This window comes from Passer montanus, unplaced genomic scaffold (genome assembly GCF_014805655.1).
Source record: "Passer montanus isolate IOZ18808 unplaced genomic scaffold, ASM1480565v1 scaffold49, whole genome shotgun sequence".
In the NCBI taxonomy this organism is placed as follows: domain Eukaryota; kingdom Metazoa; phylum Chordata; class Aves; order Passeriformes; family Passeridae; genus Passer; species Passer montanus.
Window position 1 is genome coordinate 4,729,486 of NW_024369818.1, and position 25,956 is coordinate 4,755,441.

Consider the following 25,956-nt stretch of genomic DNA (forward strand, 5'->3'; position numbering starts at 1 on the left):
TTGGCACTTTCAAACCCCTCTAAACCCACAGCTCCCAGCTGTGGCAGCACAGATCATCCCAAAATATCTTTGCAGGATTAGTGCAACCAACCAACCACGTCAGAAACCTTTCCTATTTATTTAAGGGCTGTCAACCTCATCTCCTGCTATCACCACTGGGTGTGGAGCCTCCTCATTTTAACTTTGAGGTGAATCATTCCTTACATAAATTTTCAAAAACCAGTAAGAACATATTTTGCCCTTTTAACTCAGCTGCAATAGTTTTTCATTAGCAGAATTGTGGCTGGGTGTGGGACAATCCCTGAGGTAAGACACAGCCCCTTACTTAACTATGTCATTTAACTTTGGGCTTCATGAGATTAATGCTTATAGTCAGGATCCATCAGTTCCTGAGGAGAAGAAGAAATCTGTTGCTGTTTCTGCTCTTTCCTCCACCCCCTAATAAAACCTTCTTTGAGATTATCAAGTTTTTCCCAACCTATAATCCAAATGCTCCCTGCTGTTTAACCTATCCCTGAAAACTAATGAGAAGATCCCATATCTCACCTTATTAAAATATCCTTCCTTGCAGTTGTACACAGTTTCAGCAACTTTCCCAGACTGAACAGGCTGATTTTTCCTAGAAATTCCTTAGAAATGCCCCCTCAGCCATTCCCTGGCATTGCTGATGCTCAGCTGGGCATCTTTGCCCTCAGTTCCCACCGAAAACCCAACACTGGGCAACAAGAGTGACCTTCCATGCAAACCTCTCTGGATATTCCACCACTGTCCTTCCCAACGTGCATATTTACATTATCTACACATCCAGCAGCCCTCCCTCACGGGGAGCCGGAGCATCCCTGGTGTTTGTACATGTCCAGAGTCAGCTCTTTCACCCCCGTGCCGCTGGGCTGGGGCGGGGGGATGGCACACACGGACTGGGACCGGCTCTCCTTCACTTCCCGAACCTTCTCCGTGTTCCCCACTGTGGGAAGAGAAACACCATGAGAAACACCATGAGAAACAACCCGAGAAACACCCTGACAAACAAACACCACGAGAAACACCACGAGAAACACCACGAGAAACACCACAACACCCCGAGAAACAAACAAACACCACGAGAAACAAACAAACACCCCAAGAAACACCCTTCTTTGTGGCTCAGCAGGAATGAAGGAACACCAAGGTGGCCCTGTGCTCTTTGGGGATGAGCTGTTCCATTCCACTCCCCAATTATAAAGCAGGAGACAAAGATCAGTGTTTCCATGCAAGAAAAAGCCAGAAAAGGTAATTTAAACCCAGGTTTACACTTCAAAATACATCAGGTATTTGGATCAATATCATCATTCTTTTGTCAGTCCTCATCTGCAGTTTTGCAGAGCAAAAATTCACATTGGTGACTTCCTTAAACCGGCTCTGGATAATTCAGGTGTCCAGCTGGAGCACCTGGAATGTCATGATGTCACATTATGGGATGTTTGATGGGGATGAACATGCAACCACAACAGAAGGGTTACAATCTCCTTCTGTTCTGACACCACTGTATGTCAGGGGCCATTTGGATCAATATCATCATTATTTTGTCAGTTGTCATCTGCAGCTTTGCAGAGCAAAAATTCGCATTGGTGACTTCCTTAAACCAGCTGTGGACAACACAGGTGGAGCACCTGGAATGTCATGTCATCACATTATGAGATTGTTTGATGGGGATGAACATGCAACCACGACAGAAGGGTTACAATCTCCTTCTGTTCTGACACCACTGTATGTCAGGGGCCATGGTGTTCATGTTTTCCTTGGGGTGGAAAAAAAAATTACCCAGAAATAATGTTTTTTATCACTTTTCTCTGCTTACGGTCATGATTTTCTTCAGGAAGAACATTACTGAAGTCTTCCTGGTAAACTGTGGATTAAAACAGCTACATCCCAGGTTGGATGAGGCAACCTGACCTAGCTGGAGATGCCCCTGTGGCAGAGGGGTTGGATTAGATGGCTTTAAAAGAGCCCAAACCATTCACTCCAACCTCAGGTTGGGCTGAGAGGGGGCACCAGGGCTGGGAAGGCTTTTGGCTCTTCTTGCTCAGCCATGAGGCTCATTTGAGGAGACCCACTCTGTCCCACAGCCTCCCTGCCCTGGCTGGGCCATTCCACGGGGATGAGGGAGGGCAGGGAATGAGCCCAGCTCCCCAGCTTACCGGTGAAGGAGCGGCAGAGCTTGGGCTGGGGGCTGGCCTCGCCCTGCGCCGAGCACGCGTCCTCCTTCTGGGACTGAGGGAGAGAAGGACTTCAGTGCCTGCTGAAACCTGCTCACAAACCAATCACTGGCAATCCCTAAGGATTCCACTCCCCTTCGTTCCACTTTTGCCATGTAAAAATAAACAACAACAACGACAAAAAAAAAGATGGATTGCTAAGAATAGACTGAAGAGATGGCGGGAAGTATTTGCAGATGGTGAATTGCTACAACACAGCAACGACAAAAAAAAAGATGGATTGCTGAAGAGATGGCGGGAAGTATTTGCAGATGGTGAATTGCTACAACACAGAATCGTGGAATGGTCTGGGTTGGAAGGGACCTTACAGATCATCCCATTCCAACCCCTCTGCTGTGGGTGGGGACACCTCTCACAGGACCAAGTTGCTCCATCCAAACTGGCCTAAAACCCTTCCAGGGATGGGGCATTCACAGCTTCTCTGAACAACACTGGAAGCTCTTCGTGGGCTGTCAAGAATTTAGAAATAAAACTGAGCCAGTGTCAGAGGCTTAAAGAATTAAAATGGCACAATACAGCAATTATGTTTTGAGTTCTGGAAGAGGTCTGAGCTCCCCAGGAATGGTTCAGCTGAAAGGATGGGAAGAAGCAGCCCTGGAGCTGGGAGAGCGGGGCCGGGAGTGCAGAAGGCAAAGCTGTCCCCAGGATATGGATGTTTCTCACCTTGGCTGTTCCCCACGTTGGCTGCAGGCCAAGGAGGCAGGTAACGAGCTGGCACTAACGAGCTCCCTGTCCTTTCACTCCAGTGCTAATCTCCACCCTCCAGGACAAAAAAAAATAGGAATGAAAAAAATAAAAATCAGGTAGCACAAAGCCGCCTGGATTGTTCGGTGCCTCTGCAAACTGGGAATAAGTCTCTCACGCAGCTGTGATTTGGCACCTCGGTCCAGAAACCCAGACTGCCAAAATAACTCTGGACCCCTCCCAGCCTGGTTTTGTGTTTTGTTTCTGTTCGTTCTCCTCCCTCCCCTAACGAGGACCGCTGCCCTGCATCCCTTGTTCTCACTTTTATTGACCATTTTCATAACAATGCCTCCCCGGCTCGGGCAGCAGCGCCCCGGCTCCCTGGAAAGCCATTCCCAGGGGCACTGAGCGATTCCCAGAGCATGCTCCATGAAAGGGCTCTGACATAATTACCAGAGGCACTGTGTCATTTACGCACATGGCTCACAGGCAGCTCCAAATAAGCTCCTTCTGGGGGAGTGCACTCCTGTTTTGGCAGGAGAAAAGAGGACCGAGTTGCCTGGCTACAGGTGCAAGGATTTTCTGGGTGCTCCGTGGTAAATAAAAGCTGTCCTGGGTCTCAGAATCTGCCCTGCCAGCTCGGGCCGGGCTGGATCCCTGCCTAAAACAAGGCAAGCCCCAGAAGCAGCCGGCGCTGGAAGCCAGCAATGATGCACAGCTCCAGGAAGCAGCAGCCTTCGGCAGGAATTTTGTCCTTAGGCGGAGGAAGGCGAACTTTCTGCTGGAAATAGATAGTCTTGGAGTTAATCCTCTGGGCTGTGGTTCAGAGCTGAAGTCACCTCCTTCTCCTGCCAAGGTCCTTCTGCCTGGTGTAAATCATTTAACCTGCTCTGGAGGAAGGAAGGTTGTCCTTTTCTCGCTGCTTCTCCCTGTTTGCTCTCCTTGGAGGAGGCTCCAGGAGCCCCCTCTCCATGCTGTAAACACACCCGAAGTGCAGGAGACCCCTGGGGCACCTAAAGCCACCCAGGGAGGTGACTCAGAGCCAAGAACAGTCTGGGTGGAAGGGACTTCACCATCCCTGTGTGGTGCTGGGCACAGAGCTGGGCACTGCCTTCTCCTCTGGAAGGAGATGCAAGGTCCAGCAGCCAAGATGAACCTGGACCCTCCCCAGCCTGCTGAAGCCACCAACCCACACGAGGATGCTCTCCCACACGAGGATGTTCTCCCACACATCCCTGATTTCTGTCTGGGGGGAAAAGACCAACCAGCCCCTAATAAAATGTGATAAATGAAATATTTAACTGAGCTACAACAGCTTCATGTTTAACAGCAAAGCTCTCAGCAGCTTCACTAAAAAATAAAACCAGACACTCACCAAACAGAAAAAAACAGGGTTTCTACTGAAGCAAAGGGATTTTTTTAATTATTTCCTCAGCCTCTAACGCTCAAGGTATCACCAAAGTTTTTTTTTCAAGACTGGCATTGCAATTGCAGGAGTTTCACCAGCACCACAGGGTTCCAGTGGCCCTTTGCTGGAAGTTTATTTCCCGTCCCTGGATTTCTAGTTGGGGTTGCAAACACAGTTGTAATGCTTCCATCTCGTGGTGAGATGTAGAATAGAAAAACGTGGGGAGCAACAGCATGCAAGTTTTTCTTGCTGACTCAAAACCTGGAAGGCCAAACCCTTCCCTGTGGGACTACAAAAGATGGAATATCTGACAATCAGAAAAATCTCTAACACTACTGACATTTTTCATTAATAGCTTTTTTTTTTTAATCAGGAAAATATCATTTTCTTTTCAATTTGGCATGGAAGAAACATGAGTAGCTGCTTTTTTCCCAAAAATTGCTAAGTATTGAGCTGCTTATAATAAGCTAAAATCTACTTTCTAGCACAGTGTTCTTTCTTTCTGCTGACAAATTCTGCAATCTGTCCTCCTACAGCATGAAGTAACAGCATTCACCCACCCTCCTTAATATTATATAATATTATATATATAAAATTAATATGGTGTTAATATTTCAGGGCTCTGTTAGAGCATTATCCCATCACTTTGGGGCATCATTTTATTTCTTTTCACAGTAAATGAGGCACCTATTATTAAAAATTAGCAGAAAAGCTGCTGGTGACACAAAACAGGCCTGGCTTGTTCTTTTGGGCACTGGGGGATGGTTTTGGGGTTAGAACCACCCTTGCAGGTGTCACTGGGATCAGCTCCCAGTATTTGCTGTCATCTCCCAGGTAGGACAGGGCATCGTGGTCTAGTGGAAGGTGTCTCTGCCCATGGCAGGGGGTTGGAACTGGATGATCTTTAAGGTTTCTCCCAACCCAAAATATTCTGGGATTTACATCTGCTTCCCTTCACCCAGCACAAAGCCAAGGTGGCTGCAGTAAAGAGGGGTGAGCACCACCACCAAGTGGCTCCAATGACACAACAGTCAGTATTCAGCATCAAATTGGCATTTTCCATAATCCACAGGGCATTTCCCACCCTCAGAGGGCATTTTCCATCAAGTCAGCAGACACAGAGTGAATCCTACTGCTTTTGCAATTCCCCAAAAACCATTCTGTTCCCCCAAAGCCCAGCTGCAAGCACTCAAAGGAACAGGAGAAACAGCGTTCCCAAAGCTCCTGGATTTCCCATCAAATGCAGCAGAGAAGGGGAAAGCAGGAGCACAAGGGTTAACAATCAAATATTCTTAAAGTAGAGAACGTCGTGCTCAAAATCAGCCCGAGTTTGATGTTGCTCTTTTGAAGTTTAATTATACCAAATGTTCTACAGGAACATGCCATGTTCTTGCCTATCTATTCTGAATTGTAAGTACCAATCAGCATGTAAATGATCAAATTAAATCCTTTAAGTTGTTTGCAAGAGCCAGAACACCTTTCTGGGAAGGAAGGGCTGAGCACCAGCAGCGTTTGGTGCGGTGCTGCTGCTCTCAGTGGGCTCCTCCATGATTGGCACTTCCACGAGGAAATTGGAGTGGAAAAAAATCCACAGCACTCCCAAGTTCTTGTGCTGTCATGGAAAATTGCTATCTAAATAGGGAAGGGTAATTTATTTCTTTCTAAAAGGTCATTTTGTTCTCATCAGTGATGGAGCTTGGCTGCTCAGATTAGAGCTCACAGCTCACGCTTGGACAGTGCTCAAGCCATCAAAACCTGAAATTCGGAGAAGTGAGTGAAATTTAGGGATGGTTCAGCAATTACTGCAAGCACCACCTCTTCCAGACCTCAAAGAGTGTTTGGACAACACTTTCAGGCACGGGGTGGGATTCTTGGGGCTGTCCTGTGCAGGGCCAGGAGCTGGCCCAGTGATCCTCATGGATCCCTTCCAATTCTGGAAGCTCTGTGATTCTGCAGTGCTGCTGACCTGGGTATCTGGGAGCAAAAAGATGACAAGGGTGAAATGCTTTTCCTCTAAAGTGTTACAGAGGGTGGGAGGAACTGCCTGGAAACCTTTCTTTTCCATAGATAAATGTTGGCCCAGCTTCTCTCACCAATCTCCAAGGAGCAAAAGTCTTCACCAGGCACAGAGGTTGTATTAACCCTGTTTCTCCTCTGATTCAGAACATAAACCAACACAGAGCTACGCAAGCAGTAAACTGGAAAAATTTTCATTTCTCACAGGAACCTGGTAAGCAAAACTTGCTCCTATTTTACGTCTTTCAAGCCTGCTCAGAACTGTAGATGTGTTTAAAAACAAAGAACTCACCCCCAGAATGCATAAGAAAGATTACAAAAATGCTTCTGTCCTTTCAAGAGAGTTGGGGGGGAAAAAAACACTGAGCAGTTTCAAATATTTACACTCCGTACCACTGACAATGGGGGAGACAAATTCCTGTCTTTGATGAAATCTCCCAGAAAAGAAAACACGGGAAAACCAGACCTCAGGATCGACAGAGTGAAGCCCAGTCAGTGACATTTGCTCAGTAAAGAGCTTTCCCAGCACGGGTGGAAGTCACAAAGCACTGAACAGGGCTGTGCCTGGCATGGCTCCTTGCTTTGCCAGGGGCTGGGTTGGAGGGAGTTTTTCCCTTGGTATTTTTCCTATTTGTTGGAATGTGATTTGGAATAGAGACTTAAAAAAAAAAAAAAACAAGATTTGTCTTTCGAAGGGAGCACCACCAGCAACAAGCAGGCTGTGGGGAAAGCAGCCTGTGCGTGGTCCTGAGCTCCCCCTTACCTCCTTCCTGGAGCTGCAGGTGTCGCTCCCGGCCACCTCCACCAGCAGGCTCTTGTGCCGCAGGATCAGGATCTCCTTGGCCTGCTCGGCGGGCTCGCTGTCCCCGGGCAGGGTGTGCCTGTTGTACGCCGGGCCCTGCAGGGGACACAGGAGCATCACTGCCCTCCTGCAGGATCCTCCTCCCCTGCAGCCATCCCGCCAGCTAAGGGCATGCACTGGTTTAGGAGGGGATGGAAAACGCCATGGAAGGGAGATGGGGCTCCAAACTCTGCTTTTTTTATGTGAAATCACCAAAGAAATCACTGAATGACAAGACTGAGTTACAGCTGGTACCCAGGTGACACAACGAGTGCAGTGACTCTGCTCCAGGTGCCTTCACAGCTTCATTCCCCAGTGTTCTGTGCTAACCCCACCTTCCCATATAAATCACTGGGAACCATAAATTCTCCTTCAAAAGCCACCACCCAGCCAATTGCAATCTCCCACTAACACCAGTGGGAGTTGGGATAATGCTGTCTCTACAAGGGTGAGGCTGGATTAATGCAGGACTAAGCTCAAACTAGAGCTGTGCCTTCATCTTCATCCCTCCACCATGTCCATAGGTTTTTTCCCAGCCTTATCCCATTGTTTCCCTCAGCTCAGCAAAGGGACAGGAGGGGGAGGCTGATCCCTCTGTGCTGAGCTGCCCACATCAGCCCCACCCCTAAGGACTCTGTATTTTGGGTGTAATCCATAAAACAAAGACTGAGATGGATTTTAAGGCTGAGTCTCCCTACGAACAGGAATTCACAGGTGCTGTATGAAACCCCAGACATGATCCATGATTCTGTGAACAGCAAGTGGGGTTTATGCCCTGTAACCACTGGTAACAGTTCCATGGCAAAACTGCTGGGTGGATTTTAAAGCTCTGCAGATTAATTCCCACTCACAGCTCACTTCCATGGGGAAAAATGTACCATGAGGGTCACCCCATGCCTGCTCTGCCCTAGAGCTGCTGCTGGATCTGCTATAACCCAGTGCCTGAAGTTCCACGTGCTCCTCCTTTCTCCTTTTCCCTGCCGGGTACCGATGCCGAAAATATTCCATGAAATTATAGGCTGACTGGGTGAACCTTTCAAAAGCTGTCAGGCAGCAAACAGAAATGTGCCACTGACTTGGAAACTGGATCTGGCTCCACACAGCCAACTATTCTCTCCTCACAAAGAGACATCCTGGGTAATTATGGAAATATTCATAACATCTGCTCAGGCTGTTCGGATAACCGAGGAAATTTGTGTCATTGGACACTTGAAATATGGATGGAGGGAGAAGTTGTACCGTCCTCCTGATCCGGTACAGGTTCCTCGCCAATATTTCCTGCATGTTGTCCAGGACATCAGGATTTGGAGTGTCCTCCAGTTTCTGGTCTGTTATGACAGTCCTGTCGCTGCTGCTGCAAAGGAAAGCAGAATAACTTATTTTGGAAGATGCACAAGAAGTGCGTCCCCAAATCTCAGTGCCCCTTTGGGATCCCACCACAGCCAACAGCTCATCTCTGCAGATGGAGCTCGTGGCAAAGCAGGAGTTTGGCATTTGCATCAGAGCTGGGCTGTCCATATGCTCCCTGGTGGATAAAAGAACCGTGGGGAGCTGTGGCAGAGCAGAACCATCTGTGAGGTCTGAAGTGGCCATTCAGAACATTCAACAGTGCAAACCCATCCGAAATTGGGCAGCAGCCTCTTCCTCAGAGCACCACTTCCCTGTAACTCGTGGGGACACAGGCGGCCCTCCACGTGCCACCATCAGTGCCGGGGGATGCTCATCCACCCCACCACTTTTAGCTCCCAGGTGCCGAGTTTGGGTGGTGTTTGCTCACAGGAAGGAGGGGGGGGCGAGGCCGTGGCCCAGCTGCCCAGCCTGGGCCAGCTCCATGGCGTGCTTGCGCTCCAGCTTCTCGTAGAGCAGCACGATGCTGGACTTGGGCTGGTCGTACTCCCTCAGCAGGATCTTCTGCAGGTATTTGCTGTTGAAATATTCCAGTCTGTCGGAGAGCGAAACGAGATGGGTTTAGCCTCTCCCCTGACTCCCCAGCACCAACAGCCCTGAGCAAGGCAGCAGGGTCACAGCCCATGGGTGCCCCAAATTCCATTAAATTCCATTATATCCCATTAACTCCTCCTCAGAAATCGATGGTCCAAGAGGTCAGTCCCTAATTATGTCTGCATTACAGTGCATGAGTCAAAATATTAAAACTTCACTAATTACAATAAAAACTCCCCAAAAGTGCCAGATATATCATGAACTCTTCTAGAAGTGCTACATCTACATTTCAACACTTCCAGATTCCCTCTTAAGCCATTTCCTCTTCTTTTCTGCCCAAATCGTTGAATAATTTAGGTTGGAAAAGACCTCTGAGATCATCAATCTCTCTCAGATCTGCTCACAAGGAGCCAGGATGCTCCTCAGCAGCAGTGTCTCCCATACCCTCTAGTGGCACTTCCAAGCATGGGCATTCCTACAAAATCTCTACCAGCTGCATCTGTGTCTGGACCACCAAGGAATTAAACCTGGTACACAGTATTTTTAGTATATTTATGGTATTTGTATTTTTTGTTTTGTAAATCCTGACACATTTTTTTTAATTTTAAAATGTACAAACTTACAGAATTTAATGAAAATTGAACACTTTGCTACAGAAAACTGTAGAAATCTCATTCCACAACAAGCAGTGCTGCAAACTCAGCTCTTTAATGTTAACTGTGCACAGCCTGGGACAGGCTGCATGTCATGACCACGGCACTTCGAGAAGATTTCTTTGGGCAAGAAGGGAAAAACACAACAGGAGAGGAGAAAGGATCTTTTTAGGGTGATGCAAAAGAGGTGCCTGCAAGCAGGGAAGTGCCCTGAAAACCTGGTGTCCCCTTGGACAAGGAAATGCTGTCCCTCTGTCCCCTCCCTCGTGCCACGAGGATGAACAAGGCCCAGCTGCCCACAGCAGAAACTCTGGGAATAAAAACCAACCTCCTTTTTTTCCTACACGTGTACACCGTTGTATTTTGGCAAATCCTTACTTGTCTTTCCAGTAATACTGTCCCCAGTGTCCAGATATATCTTCAATGCCAGCCAGCAAGTGATCCAAGAACTAAAGAGGAGAGAGGATTTCGCTCTACGCCGGTTGCATGCCTGATGAACCCAGCCAACAGCAAAAGCCACACACACACAGCAGGGGATGCTTCCAGCTCGGGATATGGAGCTGGAAACAAGGAGAGAAGGCACTGGGATCATTCTCCAAACACTCATCCGTTGGTGCTGGTTTGCTTTCAGGTGTGGGCAAGCAGAGGATAAAGGCTGAGGGCCATGAATCTGCTCTCTGTGATAGGTACAGGAGGGCTGATGGCTCTCATGTTCTGGGCCTTGACCAGCAGGAAAGGCTCATTTTGGGGTTTTTGAGGACAATTTGTCTCAGGAAATCAGTATTTTCGTGATATAAATGTAGGTAACACATAAATGTCAATCTTGAATAATAAATACTGCCTTTCCCCAGACACTTCCCACTATATAAAATCATCATATTATACTTTATATAAATAGATTATTATTGTTTAAAATTATATAAAGAATCCCAGCCTGGTTGGGTTTTCCACCTCAAAGTTAAATCCCTGTAATTTCCCAAACTGCCTTCCCTCCTAATGGCATCTCTGCTCTGTTGCCCTCCACACTTAGGTACCAATGACCCTGGAACTTTCCACAGACCTAAATTTTTTTTTTAAAACTATCTTTTTGGGGGGTCAGAGACAGAAAAGTTTCAGAGCAGCTGGCTCAGCCCTGCAGGCTGGTGTGGGTTTAGTGCCCTCACATGGCTGCTGGCAGCTGTGAGCTCCACAAACACAGTGGAGGGAAGCACTGAAGTGTCCCATCCCTGGGAGTGTCCCAGGCCAGGTTGGACAGGGCTTGGAGCAACTTGGGATAAGGCAAGGTGATGAGATGAGTTTTAAGGTCCCTTCCAACCCAAACTACTCTGATTCTCTGGAATTACACTCACACATCACTCCTACAAGCAGAATATCTCAACTATCCAGATGGCAAAATAAATTTGAGGAAGAAAGATGCTTCTGGCTTCTGCATCCCTGATTTCCAACTATGTGCATTTTTACCTTCTCAACTTAATTGGTGCATGGCTATTTTCAGCTCACACCTCCTAATAAACACATTTCTGAGATGATTTACCATTCACACCCTAACAAAAGAACAAAGTCTTCTCTGTTCACAACTGGAAAAGGCTCCTCAGCCTCCTGAGCTGTTGTGTTAACCTCAGACAAAGCCTTTGTGAGGATGCCAAACAGGTTTTACAAATGTCCTCAGCCCCAATGGCTTTATTGCTAAAGAAACAATGACAATAATATTCCTGAAGGAGCCATACCCACAGAAACGTGGCTGGGATTGAACAATTAGATTCAGAAATATATTAATTTTCCATCGGATGCAGATGCAAATGAAAAGCTCAGCTGAGTGGGAGAGCAGCTGATCTCATGGAGCTGAGCCTCTCCCTGAAGTCCTCTATGACTACAAATACCAACATCTGGGTGGTGAGAACAAGGGGAATGAAATCCCACCTTTGAGTTATGGATGTAGAATCACAGAATGGTCTGGGTTGGATGGGACCTTACATCTCCTCTCATTCCAGCCCCTGCCATGGGCAGGGACACCTTCCACTACCCCAGGTGGCTCCAATCCCCATCCAACCTGGTCTTCAGTAATTTCAGGGATGGTGCACTTCAGAGGTTCCCTCCAATATGGCACCAACGTTATCCTTTTCTTTTTTTATTTTGCAAAAATATCTGAACCAATGGTGGTGATGGGACAGGAGAACACATGGAAATTCCTAATCCTGAAAGCAACCAAGCCTCGTTTTCTTTCCTTCTCTCATTCCAGAGAGCAGAGACATTTGAGTTAGGTCACAGCTTAAAGTTTTGGGCAAGAAATCATCTTTTTCTCTCATGTTTGTGCATTACTTTATGTTACATCAGCCTGACTGGTGGCTGCTCTTCCAATGCAAAAAAATCCCCATGGTTAGGAACCTGAACAGGACTTCCAGCATGGAAAGGGGGTGACCTGCAGAGGATTTGGGTAAACCCTGGAGACAGGGACATTCCAGGAGATCTCAGAACGCTCTGGGCACCTGCTGATGGAGGCTCCACTTACCCGGATGTGGATCTGCTCTCCCACCGTGGGAGCACTCTCCCTTTTCCTCTTGACAGCCAACAGGTCCACGAGGGGACGGATGGTCATTCCCTGCAGAGTAACCACCGACACAGAAATCAGCCTTTCCTCACACCCAATTTTCCTCCCCTGGAACAAAAGCCACCAGCATGGGGCTGAGGCACAGCGACCCTGTTCTGGTGTTCCAGCAGCCTCCCTCACCTGCCCTGCTTTCCTGGCAGGATAAAACCTGCAAAGCTTCAACAGGACTAGAAATTGTTCTCCCAGGTGTACCCCAAACACTCTGTTTGCTCCTGGTAGGAACCTGGCAATGGGAGCTCACAGAGAGGCTTCAGTGTGGAGGGAAGAAAGTTCCACTCGCCTCCTCCGAGGCCACAAAAAGCCAACCAATAATTCCAAGGTCAAGCCTGTGGTTTGCTGCTGCTCGTGGCCTCCCAGATGGAAAGGGGCTTGAAACGATCCAAGTTCAAATGCCTGAAATGAGGATAATCCTTGGGATTTCTCAGCACGGAGCCTCCGCCAGCAATTGTCTGCTCACTCCTTAAGCACTGTGTGTCACACACCATTACTCCAGCCATCTCTGATGGCCAGCCAGTGGCTAAGTTTCCTAATCAAAGCATCCACCTGGTGGGAAGGGTCAAAGAAAAGTTTTAATATCCTTTAAGACTCGTGAGAGAACTAAAATGCTGCTGTGGTGTGTTTCTTAGTCCGGCTTCCTTATGAAATGACTTTTCTAGGACATGTTTACAGCAAAAATGATGGAGTAGTTGATGTTTATGACTTCTGAATGTCACAAGTGCTGGCACAGAGAAGAGTTGAACACATTTTTAATTGCAGAAACAATTAATGTGTCATTTTAATAGCTAATAGCAATAAAAAATGTGTCGCTATTCAGAGTCAATAACACAGAACTCACAAATTCCAGAATAACAGATAATACAAAAATTAGGCAGAGACTGTGCAATTTGGCCCCTTGCCTTCCTAGATAATCAGCTGCAGTTGTTTCCTTTTTAAAGCAGCATTTGGGACTGTTATGGGAATCCCATGTGTCATTCCAGGCCACACATCATTTCCCAGCACACCTGCAGGTCCCCAGTGCTGCTCCTCCACCCACCAGGGATAACTCATCCCAGGGAGTGTCTGACAGCTCCATCACAGCTCACACAACATTTTCCACCTCCAGAAATCCAGTGGGACAGCGCAGGCACCAAACAACCTCCCCCCTTCACAATTATTACATTTGCTCAGGATTTCATGGCAGAGGTCAGGGGTCAGTAAGTTGAGAGAGTGAACTTCCAACAGTATTTGATTTTAAAACCACACCAAGAGGCAGAACAATGAGGGGGGAGTTTGTGACATTCCAGACAAGCCCAGAGAGCTCCCTGGAGAACTTCCTGGTCTATGTGGTACAAAGCCAGCCTGCCTGGAAGCACTGAGGAATTGACAGTGGCTCAGTCAACCTGCCCAAAATTATTAACCAGGCTTGTTGTGGGATGAGCCTTATGCAACTGGCTTAGGAAGGCCAAAAGAGAGAAGTTTCCTGACCTGTGGAATGCTCTGATAGAGCCATGGGCAGCCAAGCCCAACTGCTCACAGGGTTTCCAGCCAGCAGGGGCAGGATTTCCCAGGGAATCATAGGATGTGGAGGGTTTGAGCTCTGACAAAATCATCCAAACCAGCCTAGGAGGGCCCAAATCACCTCTGCCTTGGTTTCTGTCCTATTTTAACACAGACACTCCCCAACAAGTCTATATAGAGATCACTGTGAATATAGAGAAAACAATTTGCATTTAAAATAGAACAAGAAATGTCCACTATGCACAGAACTTGTTTCACAGCCAATACTTCTGTTACCCTTTCCACACAGAGTGACCATGAAAGATGCTGGGATGCTAATAATATTTCCTCCCCAATAATGCATCCATCAATGTGTCTGGCAGCAGCACCACAAACTTGATTTGCCAGCCCAGGCTTTTGAAGGTTCTGCTACATTTACTCACCTTTTTCTATGCTGAGCTGCAGCAATACCTTTCTGCCTCAGGTTTTAAGTAATTTTCCTGTTTTTTCCTCCCCCTGTTGTTGTGGTGGCCCTGGCACTGCAGGTCCCTGGAGCCCAGCACTGCCCCTCTGCAGACAAGGTCAGGGGTGACAGAGGGACCCTGCTTAACTCTCACCCTTTTGCACAGGGATGACATCACCAGCTGAGCTTTGAGGTTACACAAAAGCCGTTTTCCCAGCCCGGGAAGGATTTCCCAAAGCCTGGAGCTGCTGCCTTAGAACAACCTTTGTGTGAGGCTCAAGAGCTGCTCTGCGTGAGGGACGTGCCTGGGGACCGGGGCTTTTCAATTTCTCACCCACATTTGCATCTTAAAACTCGTCAAGCTCCACCTAAGCACGTCCCCCAGCCAGCCTGGCCCCTTCTCTCTCCTTTCAGGCTGAGGCTGTGCCCAGTCCCTCTGCCCTGCAGATCCCAGCTCTGATCCCATTGGCACCACACATTCTGATCCATCCTCCACCACTTCTCCAGCTCAGGATGAGGATTTGGGTGGATGTGGGGAAGCCAAATCAACCCCAACCCTCCACATTGTCCCAGTGCTCGACACCCACCGGAGGGGTTCAGTCAGGAAAAGCAGAAGGAATTTGTCTGAGGGTGATGCTCAGCCACGGGGCCACTCAGCAGCTGCCACTATCTCCCAAAGGCCCAGGAACTCCTCTGCTCCTGGGCACCAGCTCCACATGGACCTCATGTCCTTCACCAGGAGCTTGTAGGGAGTTTCTCTACATGAGATCTTTCCTAAACATCCACATCCCACTCACTTCAGTCCTGTGCAGAACCCCTCTTAACTTTTTGGGATAAACAGCAGGTGGACATCAGCCTTGCTCACTCCAGCACCAGACAATCCCAATATTTCCACCACAGCTTCCTTCAAACGTGGCTGTGTTTGCCAGATGAACTAAGAGCTGAACTTCAGAGAAGCCCTCAGAGACCTGCTGCTGGTCAGAGAAGATCAGGGAGACATCCAAGACCCCGATCCCACAGAGAGCTGCAGGAATGGTTTTACCACTAGATGTCACAGCAATGCTGAGAGCTGCTGCTCCTCCCGAGCCCTGGAGCACCTCAATTCCTCAAAACTCAGAGCTGGAGCACCAGAACTTCCAGCCCCAGCGTGAGGGAGAGGAACCTTCCCCACCAGGCTCCTGGAGGGGACCCAGTCCTGAACCTGTGCCCAGGACTGGTGTTACCTGCACGAACACGGTGAAGAGGATGACAACAGTTGTTGCTGCAATGAAGAGCTTCTTCCTGTGGAAGTCAGGCAGCAGGAAAACCAAAGAGAAGCAAATGGCCCCTCGGAGCCCCCCGTAGGCAATGATGAACTGGTCCTTACTGGTGATGGTGTTCACGTGGAATCTGTTCACAAAGAAAGTCAGCACAAGAACCCCTGAAAAGCAGGAAGGTAGGTTGAGGCACATCAGTCAGATAGAACAATTAGAGAAAACTCATGATCTTACATTTTCCAGTAAAACATCACGGAATTGGTAAATACCAACTACAAGGAACTAGCCACGGCACAAGGGGGTGTATTCCCAACATGCTACTGGAGAATTTTTCTTCCAGTCTGATCCAACAGGTTGAAATTTACTTTGTGCAGATAAAACTTAATCCCCAACATATTTCTAATTTGAGAAATTACAAATATTGACTGGCTACAGTCCTGAAATATTAATTGATTTATTCTAATTGGTGATAACAAATGACTGAATCGTTGAGGTTACAAATGCTTTTGAGGCAAATCAACAGCAACAATTTAACCACGAATTGCCCTCCTATTTGCCAAAGTTTCCAAGCAGTAGCTTGGATAAGTAGCTATATTCCACCTGTGTTAATGTTATTTCTTTCCCTCAGATTTATACGATACAAATTGAAGGCCACGTGAGGTGACACAGCAATTGCTGTGATTTACAGCCATTTACAAATGCACAAACAGATGCAGAAAGGTACAAAAGCCAGGCCTTAAATCAGTAGGCCGTGATTTTAATCCCAATGGAGGTGATAAACATCCCATTTCCCAAAGATTAACAGCCATTTGAGAACTGATGGCACCGCCTGTCACTGACTTTGGTTAGGAATTAGCTGCAGCCACAGCACTGTTGCTTTTCTAGGGGGTGTTTGTAAAAGAAACAAAAACAGTGCATTTATTATGTACATATCAAACATCTTCCCACACACCTCCAGCTAAAAATAGCTGAACTTTTACTGTACATTGGAGGAGTGTGAAGAAAACAAAAAGCTGGGGATGTTTGGGAATAGGGAACTCAGTTAACTGAACCTTGTGGCACCTTCCCCATCTCTGAAGCTCTGCAGAACTGGTGCCCGGACCGGCAGACAGGAAGCACTTGGGTGTCAAGGTTCTTTGTAACTTAAAAAATAAATAAAACAAAGCCTCCTTCAGATCACATCCACCCCTACTGTACAGCTCAGGCAGTGCTGATGATTTAAAGGAACAAAATTTACTTGAGCTGATATCCTGGCCTTTGTCTTAATTTAATCCTTCCTCATAAATTATTATTAGCATTCCCTAAACTAATTCAAGGCCAGTTTGCTCCAAGAGATGACATACAATTAATCATTCGGAGCAGAATGTATTTTCTCCTGCAGATACCTGGGGAAAGAGCAGGAGGAAATCTCCCCAGGGCTTGGCTATCAGCAGAGCCCCAGTGCTGCCATGCAAGGGCTTGACTTTCCTTTTTAGATCATCTTCCTCATACCAAAGGAATCCCCCAGGTTTCAGCAGAATCATTTCTCAAACATTTAAAGCACTGAGAGTGTTCTAGGAAGGACTGGGGTACAGTTTACCCACCAATCCCAGCACTGCCCACCCAGAAATCCCCAGTTCCTGCAAGGAAATGTGGGGGCACCTCCCTTTTCTGGATCAGAGCCTCAAGCACCTCCAGAATCCTGGCATTAAGATTGGAAAAGTCCTCCAAGATCACCAGGTCCAACCATTCCTCCAGCACTGCCAAGGCCATCACTAACCCATGTCCCCAAGTGCCACACCCTCACGTTTTTGAACACTTCCAGGGCTGTTGTCTCCACCAGTGCCCATTCCAATGTTTGGCATCCCTTTCCATGAAGAAATCTCCCCTATATCCAGTTACTAATTAATCCAGAGCTGCTGGATGGCTCAGAGCAGGCCAAGGTCTAATCTCAAGCACATTCTCCAAGGCAGGAGTTTCCCTGGCTTGGTGCAGCCCCTTCCCAGTTCTCACCCTCCCAGCTCCCTGACAGCTTCCCAGGAAGGTGCTGCAGGACAGGAACACCCTGGGCAGGACCACTCAGACAATCTCCAGCCCTGGTTTGTGTGTTCTTATTTAATTCCAGGGAGATTTTGACTGGAAAAGGGGGGCTGCAGCCTGAGCCCTTGCCTGATAACGTGCTGCATGATTTAAGCTGCTCTCAGAAGGGCTGTGCTTAGGGAGGATTTTTGGGGTACTTTTGTAGCATTGCTATGTTCTTATATCTTGCAATGAAGAATTTTTGAACTAAAAAAAAAAAAATCAAACTCACTGAGAACTCCTTTCATCTGAGCAAATAATTTAAGAGAAACCACTTAATGGAAATAAAACACTCGAATGTACAAAAAACTGACTAATGAGCACATTTCCAAGTCTGGTGCGCAGTTATTAAAACAAACTTTGGCATGTCCTAACAGCTAATAAACCTCATTCTGCTCGGCCTTGCTAATCATGGCCTAACCTATTTAAACAATTTCTTGAAGTGTCTGTCAAATTCGAGTTCACTGCTTGACTTCTGGTTTGTAAACACAAATCCTGCTGAACGTTTTTAAGCTCTCGAATTTTTTTCCAAAAATGTGTGCTGTTATTTTCCCAAATGTTGTTAGGATATAAAAATACCCATAACTGAGGCACTGTGCACTCATTAGGTGCCAAACACTGCAAGAGGAATGGAGGTCCAGCCTCTCCCAGCACGGAATCAGCACAAGATGCAACGGAGGAGAATGGAAACAAAGCACATCTATTTTCTCTGGTAATTTTCAGTGCATGAAAATGGGATCCCAGGGAATCCTGGAACCAGCACTTGGGTTTGCATTGTAATTGTGGCTAAAGAAACTGCAGAGATGAGTTATCAGGAGAGTGTTTTCCTGCCTTGCTCCTCATCATCACCAAGCCTTGGTCTCTTTATTGCTGTGAGGTTGGTCACACACCCTGATGAGTTTTCCAGGGATGCTGCAGACTCTCCATCCATGGAGATAACCAAAAGCCATCTGGACACAGCCTTGCCTGCCTGCCCCTGCTCAGGCAGGGGTTGGAGCAGATGACCTCCACAGGCCCCTGCCAACCTCAGCAATTCCCCAGCTCTGCCACTCTCGACCCTGACCTGAAATTCTTGAGTAGGAGCAGGAGCATCCTCACAGTTTAGGTCCCAAATCTCGTCTACCCAGGACAGTTACTGGAATGTTCCTCCAGTTCCCCAGTGAAGGATGCTGCTGTACACCAGCTTGTTATGAATTAAATCCCTTAAATTCAGAGGATTTTCATGGATCTCTCGCCCCAAGGTATGTGCCTACAAATTCCCTCCTGCTGGGAGAATACCAAGAGACTAAAAACCACTGAAATGGAAGAGGAGATCATGGCAATGAAGGAGGGTAAAGGAAGATCATGGCAAAAAAGGGACATTGATAAAACAGATCTCATGAGAGCTTCTATCCAGCACCAGTGAGTGCACAGAGCAGGGAACTGCAGCAGAATGCAAGATTTGGAATTGAGTGAGATGGAGGAGCAGGAAGCATTGGCTGGGATGTCCCAGTCCAGTCCTATCATTCCCATCAGGAATGATCACACTGCAGAGCGAGCAGGAAAGGATGATGGAGGGCAGAGCATCCTCTCATCTAATGGAATCTCATTTTTTACTCCCATAAACAGTAACACACGTGAAAAACCAAGATCTACAATTTCCCCTACCAAGCGCTCTCCAAACGAGACAGAAAATAACTGTGAAGCAAATGTAGGGCCAGTTCCACTCGTGGTTTTCTCCAATGGTGGAAACTCCGAGGAAGATGAAGATGAGGGTGTCGCTCACACTGCTCCACATCTTCATGAAGTACTTGACTGTGGTGTGGGACTTTAGGGAGATGTTGGCCTCCACGTAACGCTTCATGCCCATGGCACAGGAAATGATGCTGAGGAAGTGAGAAAATAAACAACAGAAAATAAATATGTTTGAAAAATTTAAAAGAAAACTTTTTTTTCTACTTTAACACTGAAAGTCAACACATCAGTTATGAAAAAAGGGGGTTTCAAAATAAACAACAGAAAATAAATGTTTGAAAAATGAAAATGAAAAATATGTTTTTCTACTTTAACACTGAAAGTCAACACATCAGTTATGAAAAAAGGGGGTTTCATCAAGTCTTGGCTGTTTGCAGACATTTCACTGGGGGCTGAGTCACTTCCTGCATCAGTCCAAGAGTATCAGGACCACTAGGACGACAAAATATTTCATAGGTTGCCCAAACTGTGCAAATCTGGATTTTAACAGATGAACAATTCATTACCTGCTGCATTTTATCAGAGCACAAAGCAACACCTCCAGCTTACACCCAACTCTTCCCATCTTCACACACTGTTTCCAGTTCTTTAACTTTGCCAAACTCTGACCTTGCAATTGCCTGGCAATTTTTCATGGATAATTGGTTCTTCAAGTTCCAGGGAACATGGCATTAGCCTAATTCATCAGCTTTTCAAATCAATTTATTTTCAGGCCAGCAATCCTAGGAGGACAAAAATCAATACATTTTCAGGCCAGCAACCCTAGGGTCAAAACAATTGAGCGCTCAAAGTGCTGAAGCTCCATTTTTTATATTTTAATCTGGACCAAAACATTTTTGCTCTAAATATTGCAGCAGGAATAGAAAAGAGGCTTTAAATTTCCAAGATCTGACTTGTAGTGCTGTTTGATAAAACCATCCATATTTTCATTGCACTGAAAACGGATTCCACAGGAAACATCACAATGGTGGATCACAGAAAAGCCAACAGAGAAGCAGATCCTTGGCTTGTCCCTGGCTCTGGGTGTGACCAGGACAGGTAAGTGACCCAAACAAAGGTGTGGAGAGAGGTGGTGGCTCACCCAGGACTATCAACTAAGAGATGCCCAGAGAACTGCCAGGCAAGTACTGCTTTGCACTGAAAATACCCTGTTTAACCCCAGAATTTCATTAACATTTCGCATTATTTTGAAGACACAAATATTTGGGTCTGTTTGAATTTAAAGCTGGGCTTTAGGGAGAGGATTTGTGGCAAAAGCAGAGGATAGGAAAGGCCAAAATTGGGAAAGTCACGATGCTTTTGCTGAGGAATGGGATCCTCTGTTATCCAGAGCAGGAGACCAAGACTGAAGTCCCTTTTTACCAAATGCTTGAGTTCGCATCTTTCATCGCCTAAGAAAATGTACCAGTACATAAAAAATATTCTAAAACAGGTCTGGTTTGAGTCATCCTTTTTAGGTCTGACCTGCTTTGCCAGAAAGAGCAACAGGAACTGAACCACAGGCTGAAAGAAAAAAATAAATAAATCCTTCTGTTTCTGTGTCTGCATCAATAAATATAGTGGGGAATATAGTTACAGTTAAAACCTAAGAAATCCAAGTACTTATGGGCAAGTGACTTCCAGAGCTGTGGTTTGGGGGAATGCTTATTGGAGAACGGACATGGGATCACAACATGGTCACAGAAAGAGAATAAACTTGTCGTGGCTAAAGATGGACACCGCCACCAAGGCAAGGGGCAGGGAAAAAGAGAATAAGAAAGGAAAAAATCAAACTAAAACCCATTTGCAGAACAGTTTCACAGACTGAGCTGTATTCAGATTTTTTTATATTTTTCTGGAGTATTTAGAATTGATTTTTTTGGCAATCAAATTATTTTTCAAAGGAACAAACTGCCAAAAGCTGCTTCTTATAATACAGTATTCCCTGGCCACAGCAGAATGAATTGTTTGAACTCCAGATCTATAAGACAGGCATTTATAATTTGGCAATTAGAAGGGCACAGTGCAGGAATCAGCTGCCTTTGCCATTGTTTTGCTTCAGAAAAAAATGCATTATTCAAAAGAACAGCAAATGGGTTCCATAATGGGTACAGCAGATTGTGATTGATAGAAGGAGACACCATTAGGATTGAATGTTTTCTGCTCCATGATGATTATGCAGCATATTTATTTCACTGTTCTGTCTTGCACTCCTATAAATAGACTTTTCCTACCTATTCCCAGAGCTGGAATTGTTTTCAGTAACACTCAAATATTGCTCCTATTAACCAGCTGAGGAAATAAAATCTGCAAGACACAGGGATGGTTTATATCCAAAGCAACATCATTAGTTTTAAAATAGATCTCCCAGATACTTCTGTGCTGAGCTGTGAGCCCACCTCATTTTTTTATTTTCTTTTTATCTTCATTCTCATCAGCTGCACAGTTGTTTACACTGCAGCCACTGAGGCAGGGTCGGTGCATTTTGGTGTCTTTGGGGGAATATTAAATGGTTGTGACCCTCAGCACCAGCTGACTCAGTTTGGGTAGGAGAACCACACTCAACAGATACCAGCCCACAGAATACAGGAGGGCTGGATCCCTCTGGTTTTCCTCTCTCTCTGCTTTCCAAGGTGAGATTTTGGTGAACATTGGGGTCTTTCTGGCTATTTTTGTGTCAGCATCTGCTCTGACAGCCTGACGAGGTAAGTACAAAGCTTAATTAGTCCCGTAAATCTGAAGGATCCAGCCCAAAATTATGGATCTTATTGAAAGATCTATCCAGTTAAAAGAAAATTACATTAACTGAATGATCTCCGACAGCTTTGGCTGAAATTGGCCAGCAGATTCCCAATGTTACTGGAGACAGAGGTGTTGGGTGACACCTGAGGCCAGACATGAGCTGTGTTTGAGCTTCTGGAGCCAAGGCAGAATCTCCAAAGCAGAGGTTTCTATTAGAATCCTCTGTTCCCAAAAAGCAGGAATGTTTCAAGCTTCAGTTCCTGTCCCATCACTCACTACTCTGTCACACCAAGGGCTGCCAGGCAGGACATGCAGATGGGGAAGGGGATGTGAGAACAGAAGTGCTGCAAACCAAGATCAAACCTTTCCAAGGAACTGACTAAATTCTCCCTGTAACTCTTCCCATGTTGGTTTTGACTGGGCCATGTGGAAAATAACAAAATAAGCTAAGGAACTTCTTCTGACTGCCAAACCTACCAGACACTGTTGGAACATCCAGCCTTTCCAAATAAAAACCATGGAGCTCAAACAAACATTCCTCAACAACCTACATAAATCCACCAGCAGCCATCATTGTGCTGTTTGGGAAACAGAGTGACACTTGGAGAGGGCTCTGCTCCTCGTCATACACAGATTTCCAAATTTTAAAACGTTTTTGGGTATTCTTCAGTGAATATAGGCAGGAAGTTTTCCTGGAGAGAGGAGCCTGACTTACGCCACGATCCCGGAGAGGTGGAACATCTCTGCGGTGAGGTAGGACAGGTAGCTGTACAGGAACACAAAGAGGGGCTCGATGACACGGATGTCCTTGGTGAAGCGCGTGGTGAAGGCAGCAGTGAACCCAAAACTCAGCCCCACTAAAATTCCTCCCAGCCCAACCACGAAGAATTTTCCAACTCCGGCAAAAACATCCACGCTTTTGATGGTCGGCATCTCACAGAAAGAGCGAAAGAGCTTGTAGAGCACCTTGTGGGGGGAAGGAAAGAGGGAAACAGCTGTTAACTGAATGTTCACCAGATGTGCTCACGGCAGCAAATACACTGCTGGGATTTCTGCCAGGCACCTCCTGCCCAGGAGGTCTGGCTCCCACCAGGGGACTGCTGTGGCCCTCACGAACATTTCTGTCCCCAGACACGGAGTCAAAGAGAAACCTGAAAACTTTTAAGTTCACCTGAATGCCGCCCAGGACCTCGGGCCAGAGAACTGGACCAGGAGTCCTCTGCTAGAAGGGGTTGTTGATGACTTTTCCCTCAACAAATCACAGAATCATTGAGGTTGGAAAAGCCCTCCAAAATCATCAAGTCCAACCAATAACCCAGCACTGCCATGTTCACCACCAAACCATGTCCCCAAGTGCCATACCCACATGGTTTTTAAACACCTGCAAGTGTGGTGACTCCACCACTTCCCTGGACAGCCTGTGCCAATGCTTGACTGCATTTTCCATGGAGAAATTTTCCCTGATAGCCAGTCTAAGCCTCTCCTGGTGACACTTGAGACCATTTCCTCTCATCCTGCCACTTGTTCCATGGGAGAAAAGATCAACCCCCACCTGGCTACAAACTCATCTCAAGGAGCTGCAGAGGGAAATAAAATCTTCCCTGAGCCTCCTTTTCTGCAGATCTTCCATCCCCTCACTCAGCACCATCCTCTGCAGGTTAAACACCCCAGCTCAGGCTGGTCCTTACCACGGTCACGGCATCGTTGAGGAGCGATTCCCCAAAAACCAGGATGTGCAGCTTCTCGTTGACGTGGATCTCCTCGAAGACGGCCAGCACGGCCACGGGGTCCACGGCGGCGATGAGGCTGCCGAACAGGAGGTTGTGCAGCAGGGACACGTCCTGCAGCCGGAAGGCTTTCACCTGGCAGATCCCGTAGAGGGAAAAGCCGATCCCAAACACGTTCCAGATGGTGCCCACCACCGCGTAGAGCAGGATGGTGCCGATGTTCTCGAAAAAGGGGCGGCTGGGCATGAAGTAGCCGGCGTCCAGCACGATGGGGGGCAGGAGGTAGAGGAAAAAGATGTCGCTGTCCATCACTGGCGGTGACCTATCATTGAATCCATAGATGATTCCCCCCATGATGAGTCCCACAAATATCAACAAACAGCTTTCGGGAACGACGGAAGGCAGCTTGTTGTAGAGGTGGAACCCTGCAGGGCACGGAAGGATGAAACTGGGGTTACCTCACCAGCCCAAACCCTCAGAAAATCCCCACACTCCCACTGTCAGCAGGTTACACCTTGGAATAGCACAAATAAATTCACACAGTGAGGGTGACGTTTCTCAGAAATTGGTTAGAAAATCTAAAAGTTACTGAATACCAAACTTTCTCAAATTACTCTCTGTTCAGACCTTGTTCCATCATAGCATAAGGTTAGAAAGATATATTGAGGTAATAAACAAAAAGTAATAATCTGCATAAATAAAACAGTATTTGGAATTACTAATTATGTAATCTAGCAAGCAGCCCATCTTCAGCACTAACAGAAATAGCAATTTCTAATTTTAAACACAACACAGATTCTGTACATTAAAAAAAATCACAAAAACCCTTCCCATTAATTATAAACAGGTCCACTTTTAATAGTATTTAATCATTAGCATTTAAAGCTAAACAGCTAAAAAGCATCCAATCAAGCCTGTCTTGTGCAATGCCCAACATTAGAAAAACCACCACAAGTACAAGGTGAGTTATTAAAAGAAAAAGTCATAGAAACAAACCTAATTAAAATAGGAATAATAAATTTTAAAAATCTCATCATTATTATGTCTTCATGCATGTGACTAGAATTAGGGTCTCATTATGTAGCATGAAATTAGTCAGACAAAAAGACCCTTTCCATCTGAAAAATTCTGATCAAACCCAATCTTAGAGACGTCTACATTTTGAGGAAAAGAAATACAAGAAAAAAATGCTGTAAAATAACTTTTATAGCAGTAATATAACAGAATTGAAGATGATTCCTGGAGAAAAACATTTCTATATAATTTTCCCTTTCCTGTGCCCAGTTTGGCAGAGGAAAATATAAAAAGATCAGATATTTTGCATAATTTAATCTAGTTTAGATGACCTTGCACAGGCAATCAATGCACAGAGATTTTATTTTAGGCTGTGTAACAGCCTGGACATGGATGGAATTATTCCTTGGCCAGATGCAGGGTACTTTTAGAAGAGTAAGGAATCTTCATTTTAAGATGAAGATGTCAGTGGACCACCTACACAGAGCGTGGCTGGCAAGGAAATCAAGGTGAAGACACACCTTAGTGTGTCCTGCAGTTAAATCAAATTCCTCCTCCTGGAAACCCGCTATTTTTCCTCCTAACAGCAACAGTGAATTTCTAGATGGAAAACCACCACTCCCAACCTAAAATGCGACTTATTTTCCACCTGTGCAGTGTCTCTGGCACACAGTGTGGGAATTCTGAGGCGAGGGTTTGGCACCTCCAGCTCCAAACCAGAGCGGAGGTGAAGCAAAGGCCACACCACTCCACAGAGATTCCCCGTCCCTCCTCATCCTCTCGCAGCAGGCCTCACCTATTTTGGCCAAGGACGCCAGCATGATCCAGAGCGTGATTTCAAAGGGCACCTGGACGTGCTGGTAATCCAGGGAGAAGAAGGCGTGCTCCGACGAGTGGTTGCCCTGGGCGTCCTCGGCGGCCCAGCTGATGTTCTCCAGCGCCGCGTCCTCCTGCAGGGCTCCCACCCGGGGGGCTCGGAGCAGCCAGGACAGCCCGGAGCCAGCCAGGACAGCTGCAGCTCTGCACCCCTGGCTCCCCATGGCCCTGGGAGCCGCGGCTGCTCCCGCTGCGGTGGGTGAGAGGTGGGAAGCGCTGCTGGAG

The 25,956-nt window shown here is 46.7% G+C and overlaps 1 protein-coding gene across 1 annotated transcript; it reads right to left on the reverse strand.

Moving 5' to 3' along the window:
• On the reverse strand, positions 1 to 25,784 carry LOC120508669 (sodium/hydrogen exchanger 2-like). The gene is made up of 12 exons (XM_039722488.1): positions 25,652 to 25,784; positions 23,803 to 24,266; positions 22,830 to 23,080; positions 19,307 to 19,524; positions 15,569 to 15,765; positions 12,308 to 12,397; positions 10,177 to 10,247; positions 8,982 to 9,146; positions 8,444 to 8,558; positions 7,127 to 7,261; positions 2,178 to 2,244; positions 1 to 964 (listed from the first exon to the last, which is right to left on the reverse strand). Exons 1-12 carry the CDS (start codon positions 25,674 to 25,676, stop codon positions 819 to 821), a joined length of 1,944 nt encoding a protein of 647 aa, XP_039578422.1. The 5' UTR covers positions 25,677 to 25,784; the 3' UTR covers positions 1 to 818.
• Between the last annotated feature and the right edge of the window lie 172 nt (positions 25,785 to 25,956).

What these genes read in the sequence shown, in the direction of transcription:
- LOC120508669 (XM_039722488.1), bottom strand. Translation starts at nt 25,676, where the DNA reads ATGCTGGCGTCCTTGGCCAAAATAG. An exon ending in CTCGCCCCCCCCTCCTTCCT is followed by an intron (nt 8,559 to 8,981) that starts GTGAGCAAACAC and finishes TTTCCTTTGCAG; the next exon opens with CAGCAGCGACAGGACTGTCA. An exon ending in TGTACCGGATCAGGAGGACG is followed by an intron (nt 7,262 to 8,443) that starts GTACAACTTCTC and finishes TGTCCCCTGCAG; the next exon opens with GGCCCGGCGTACAACAGGCA.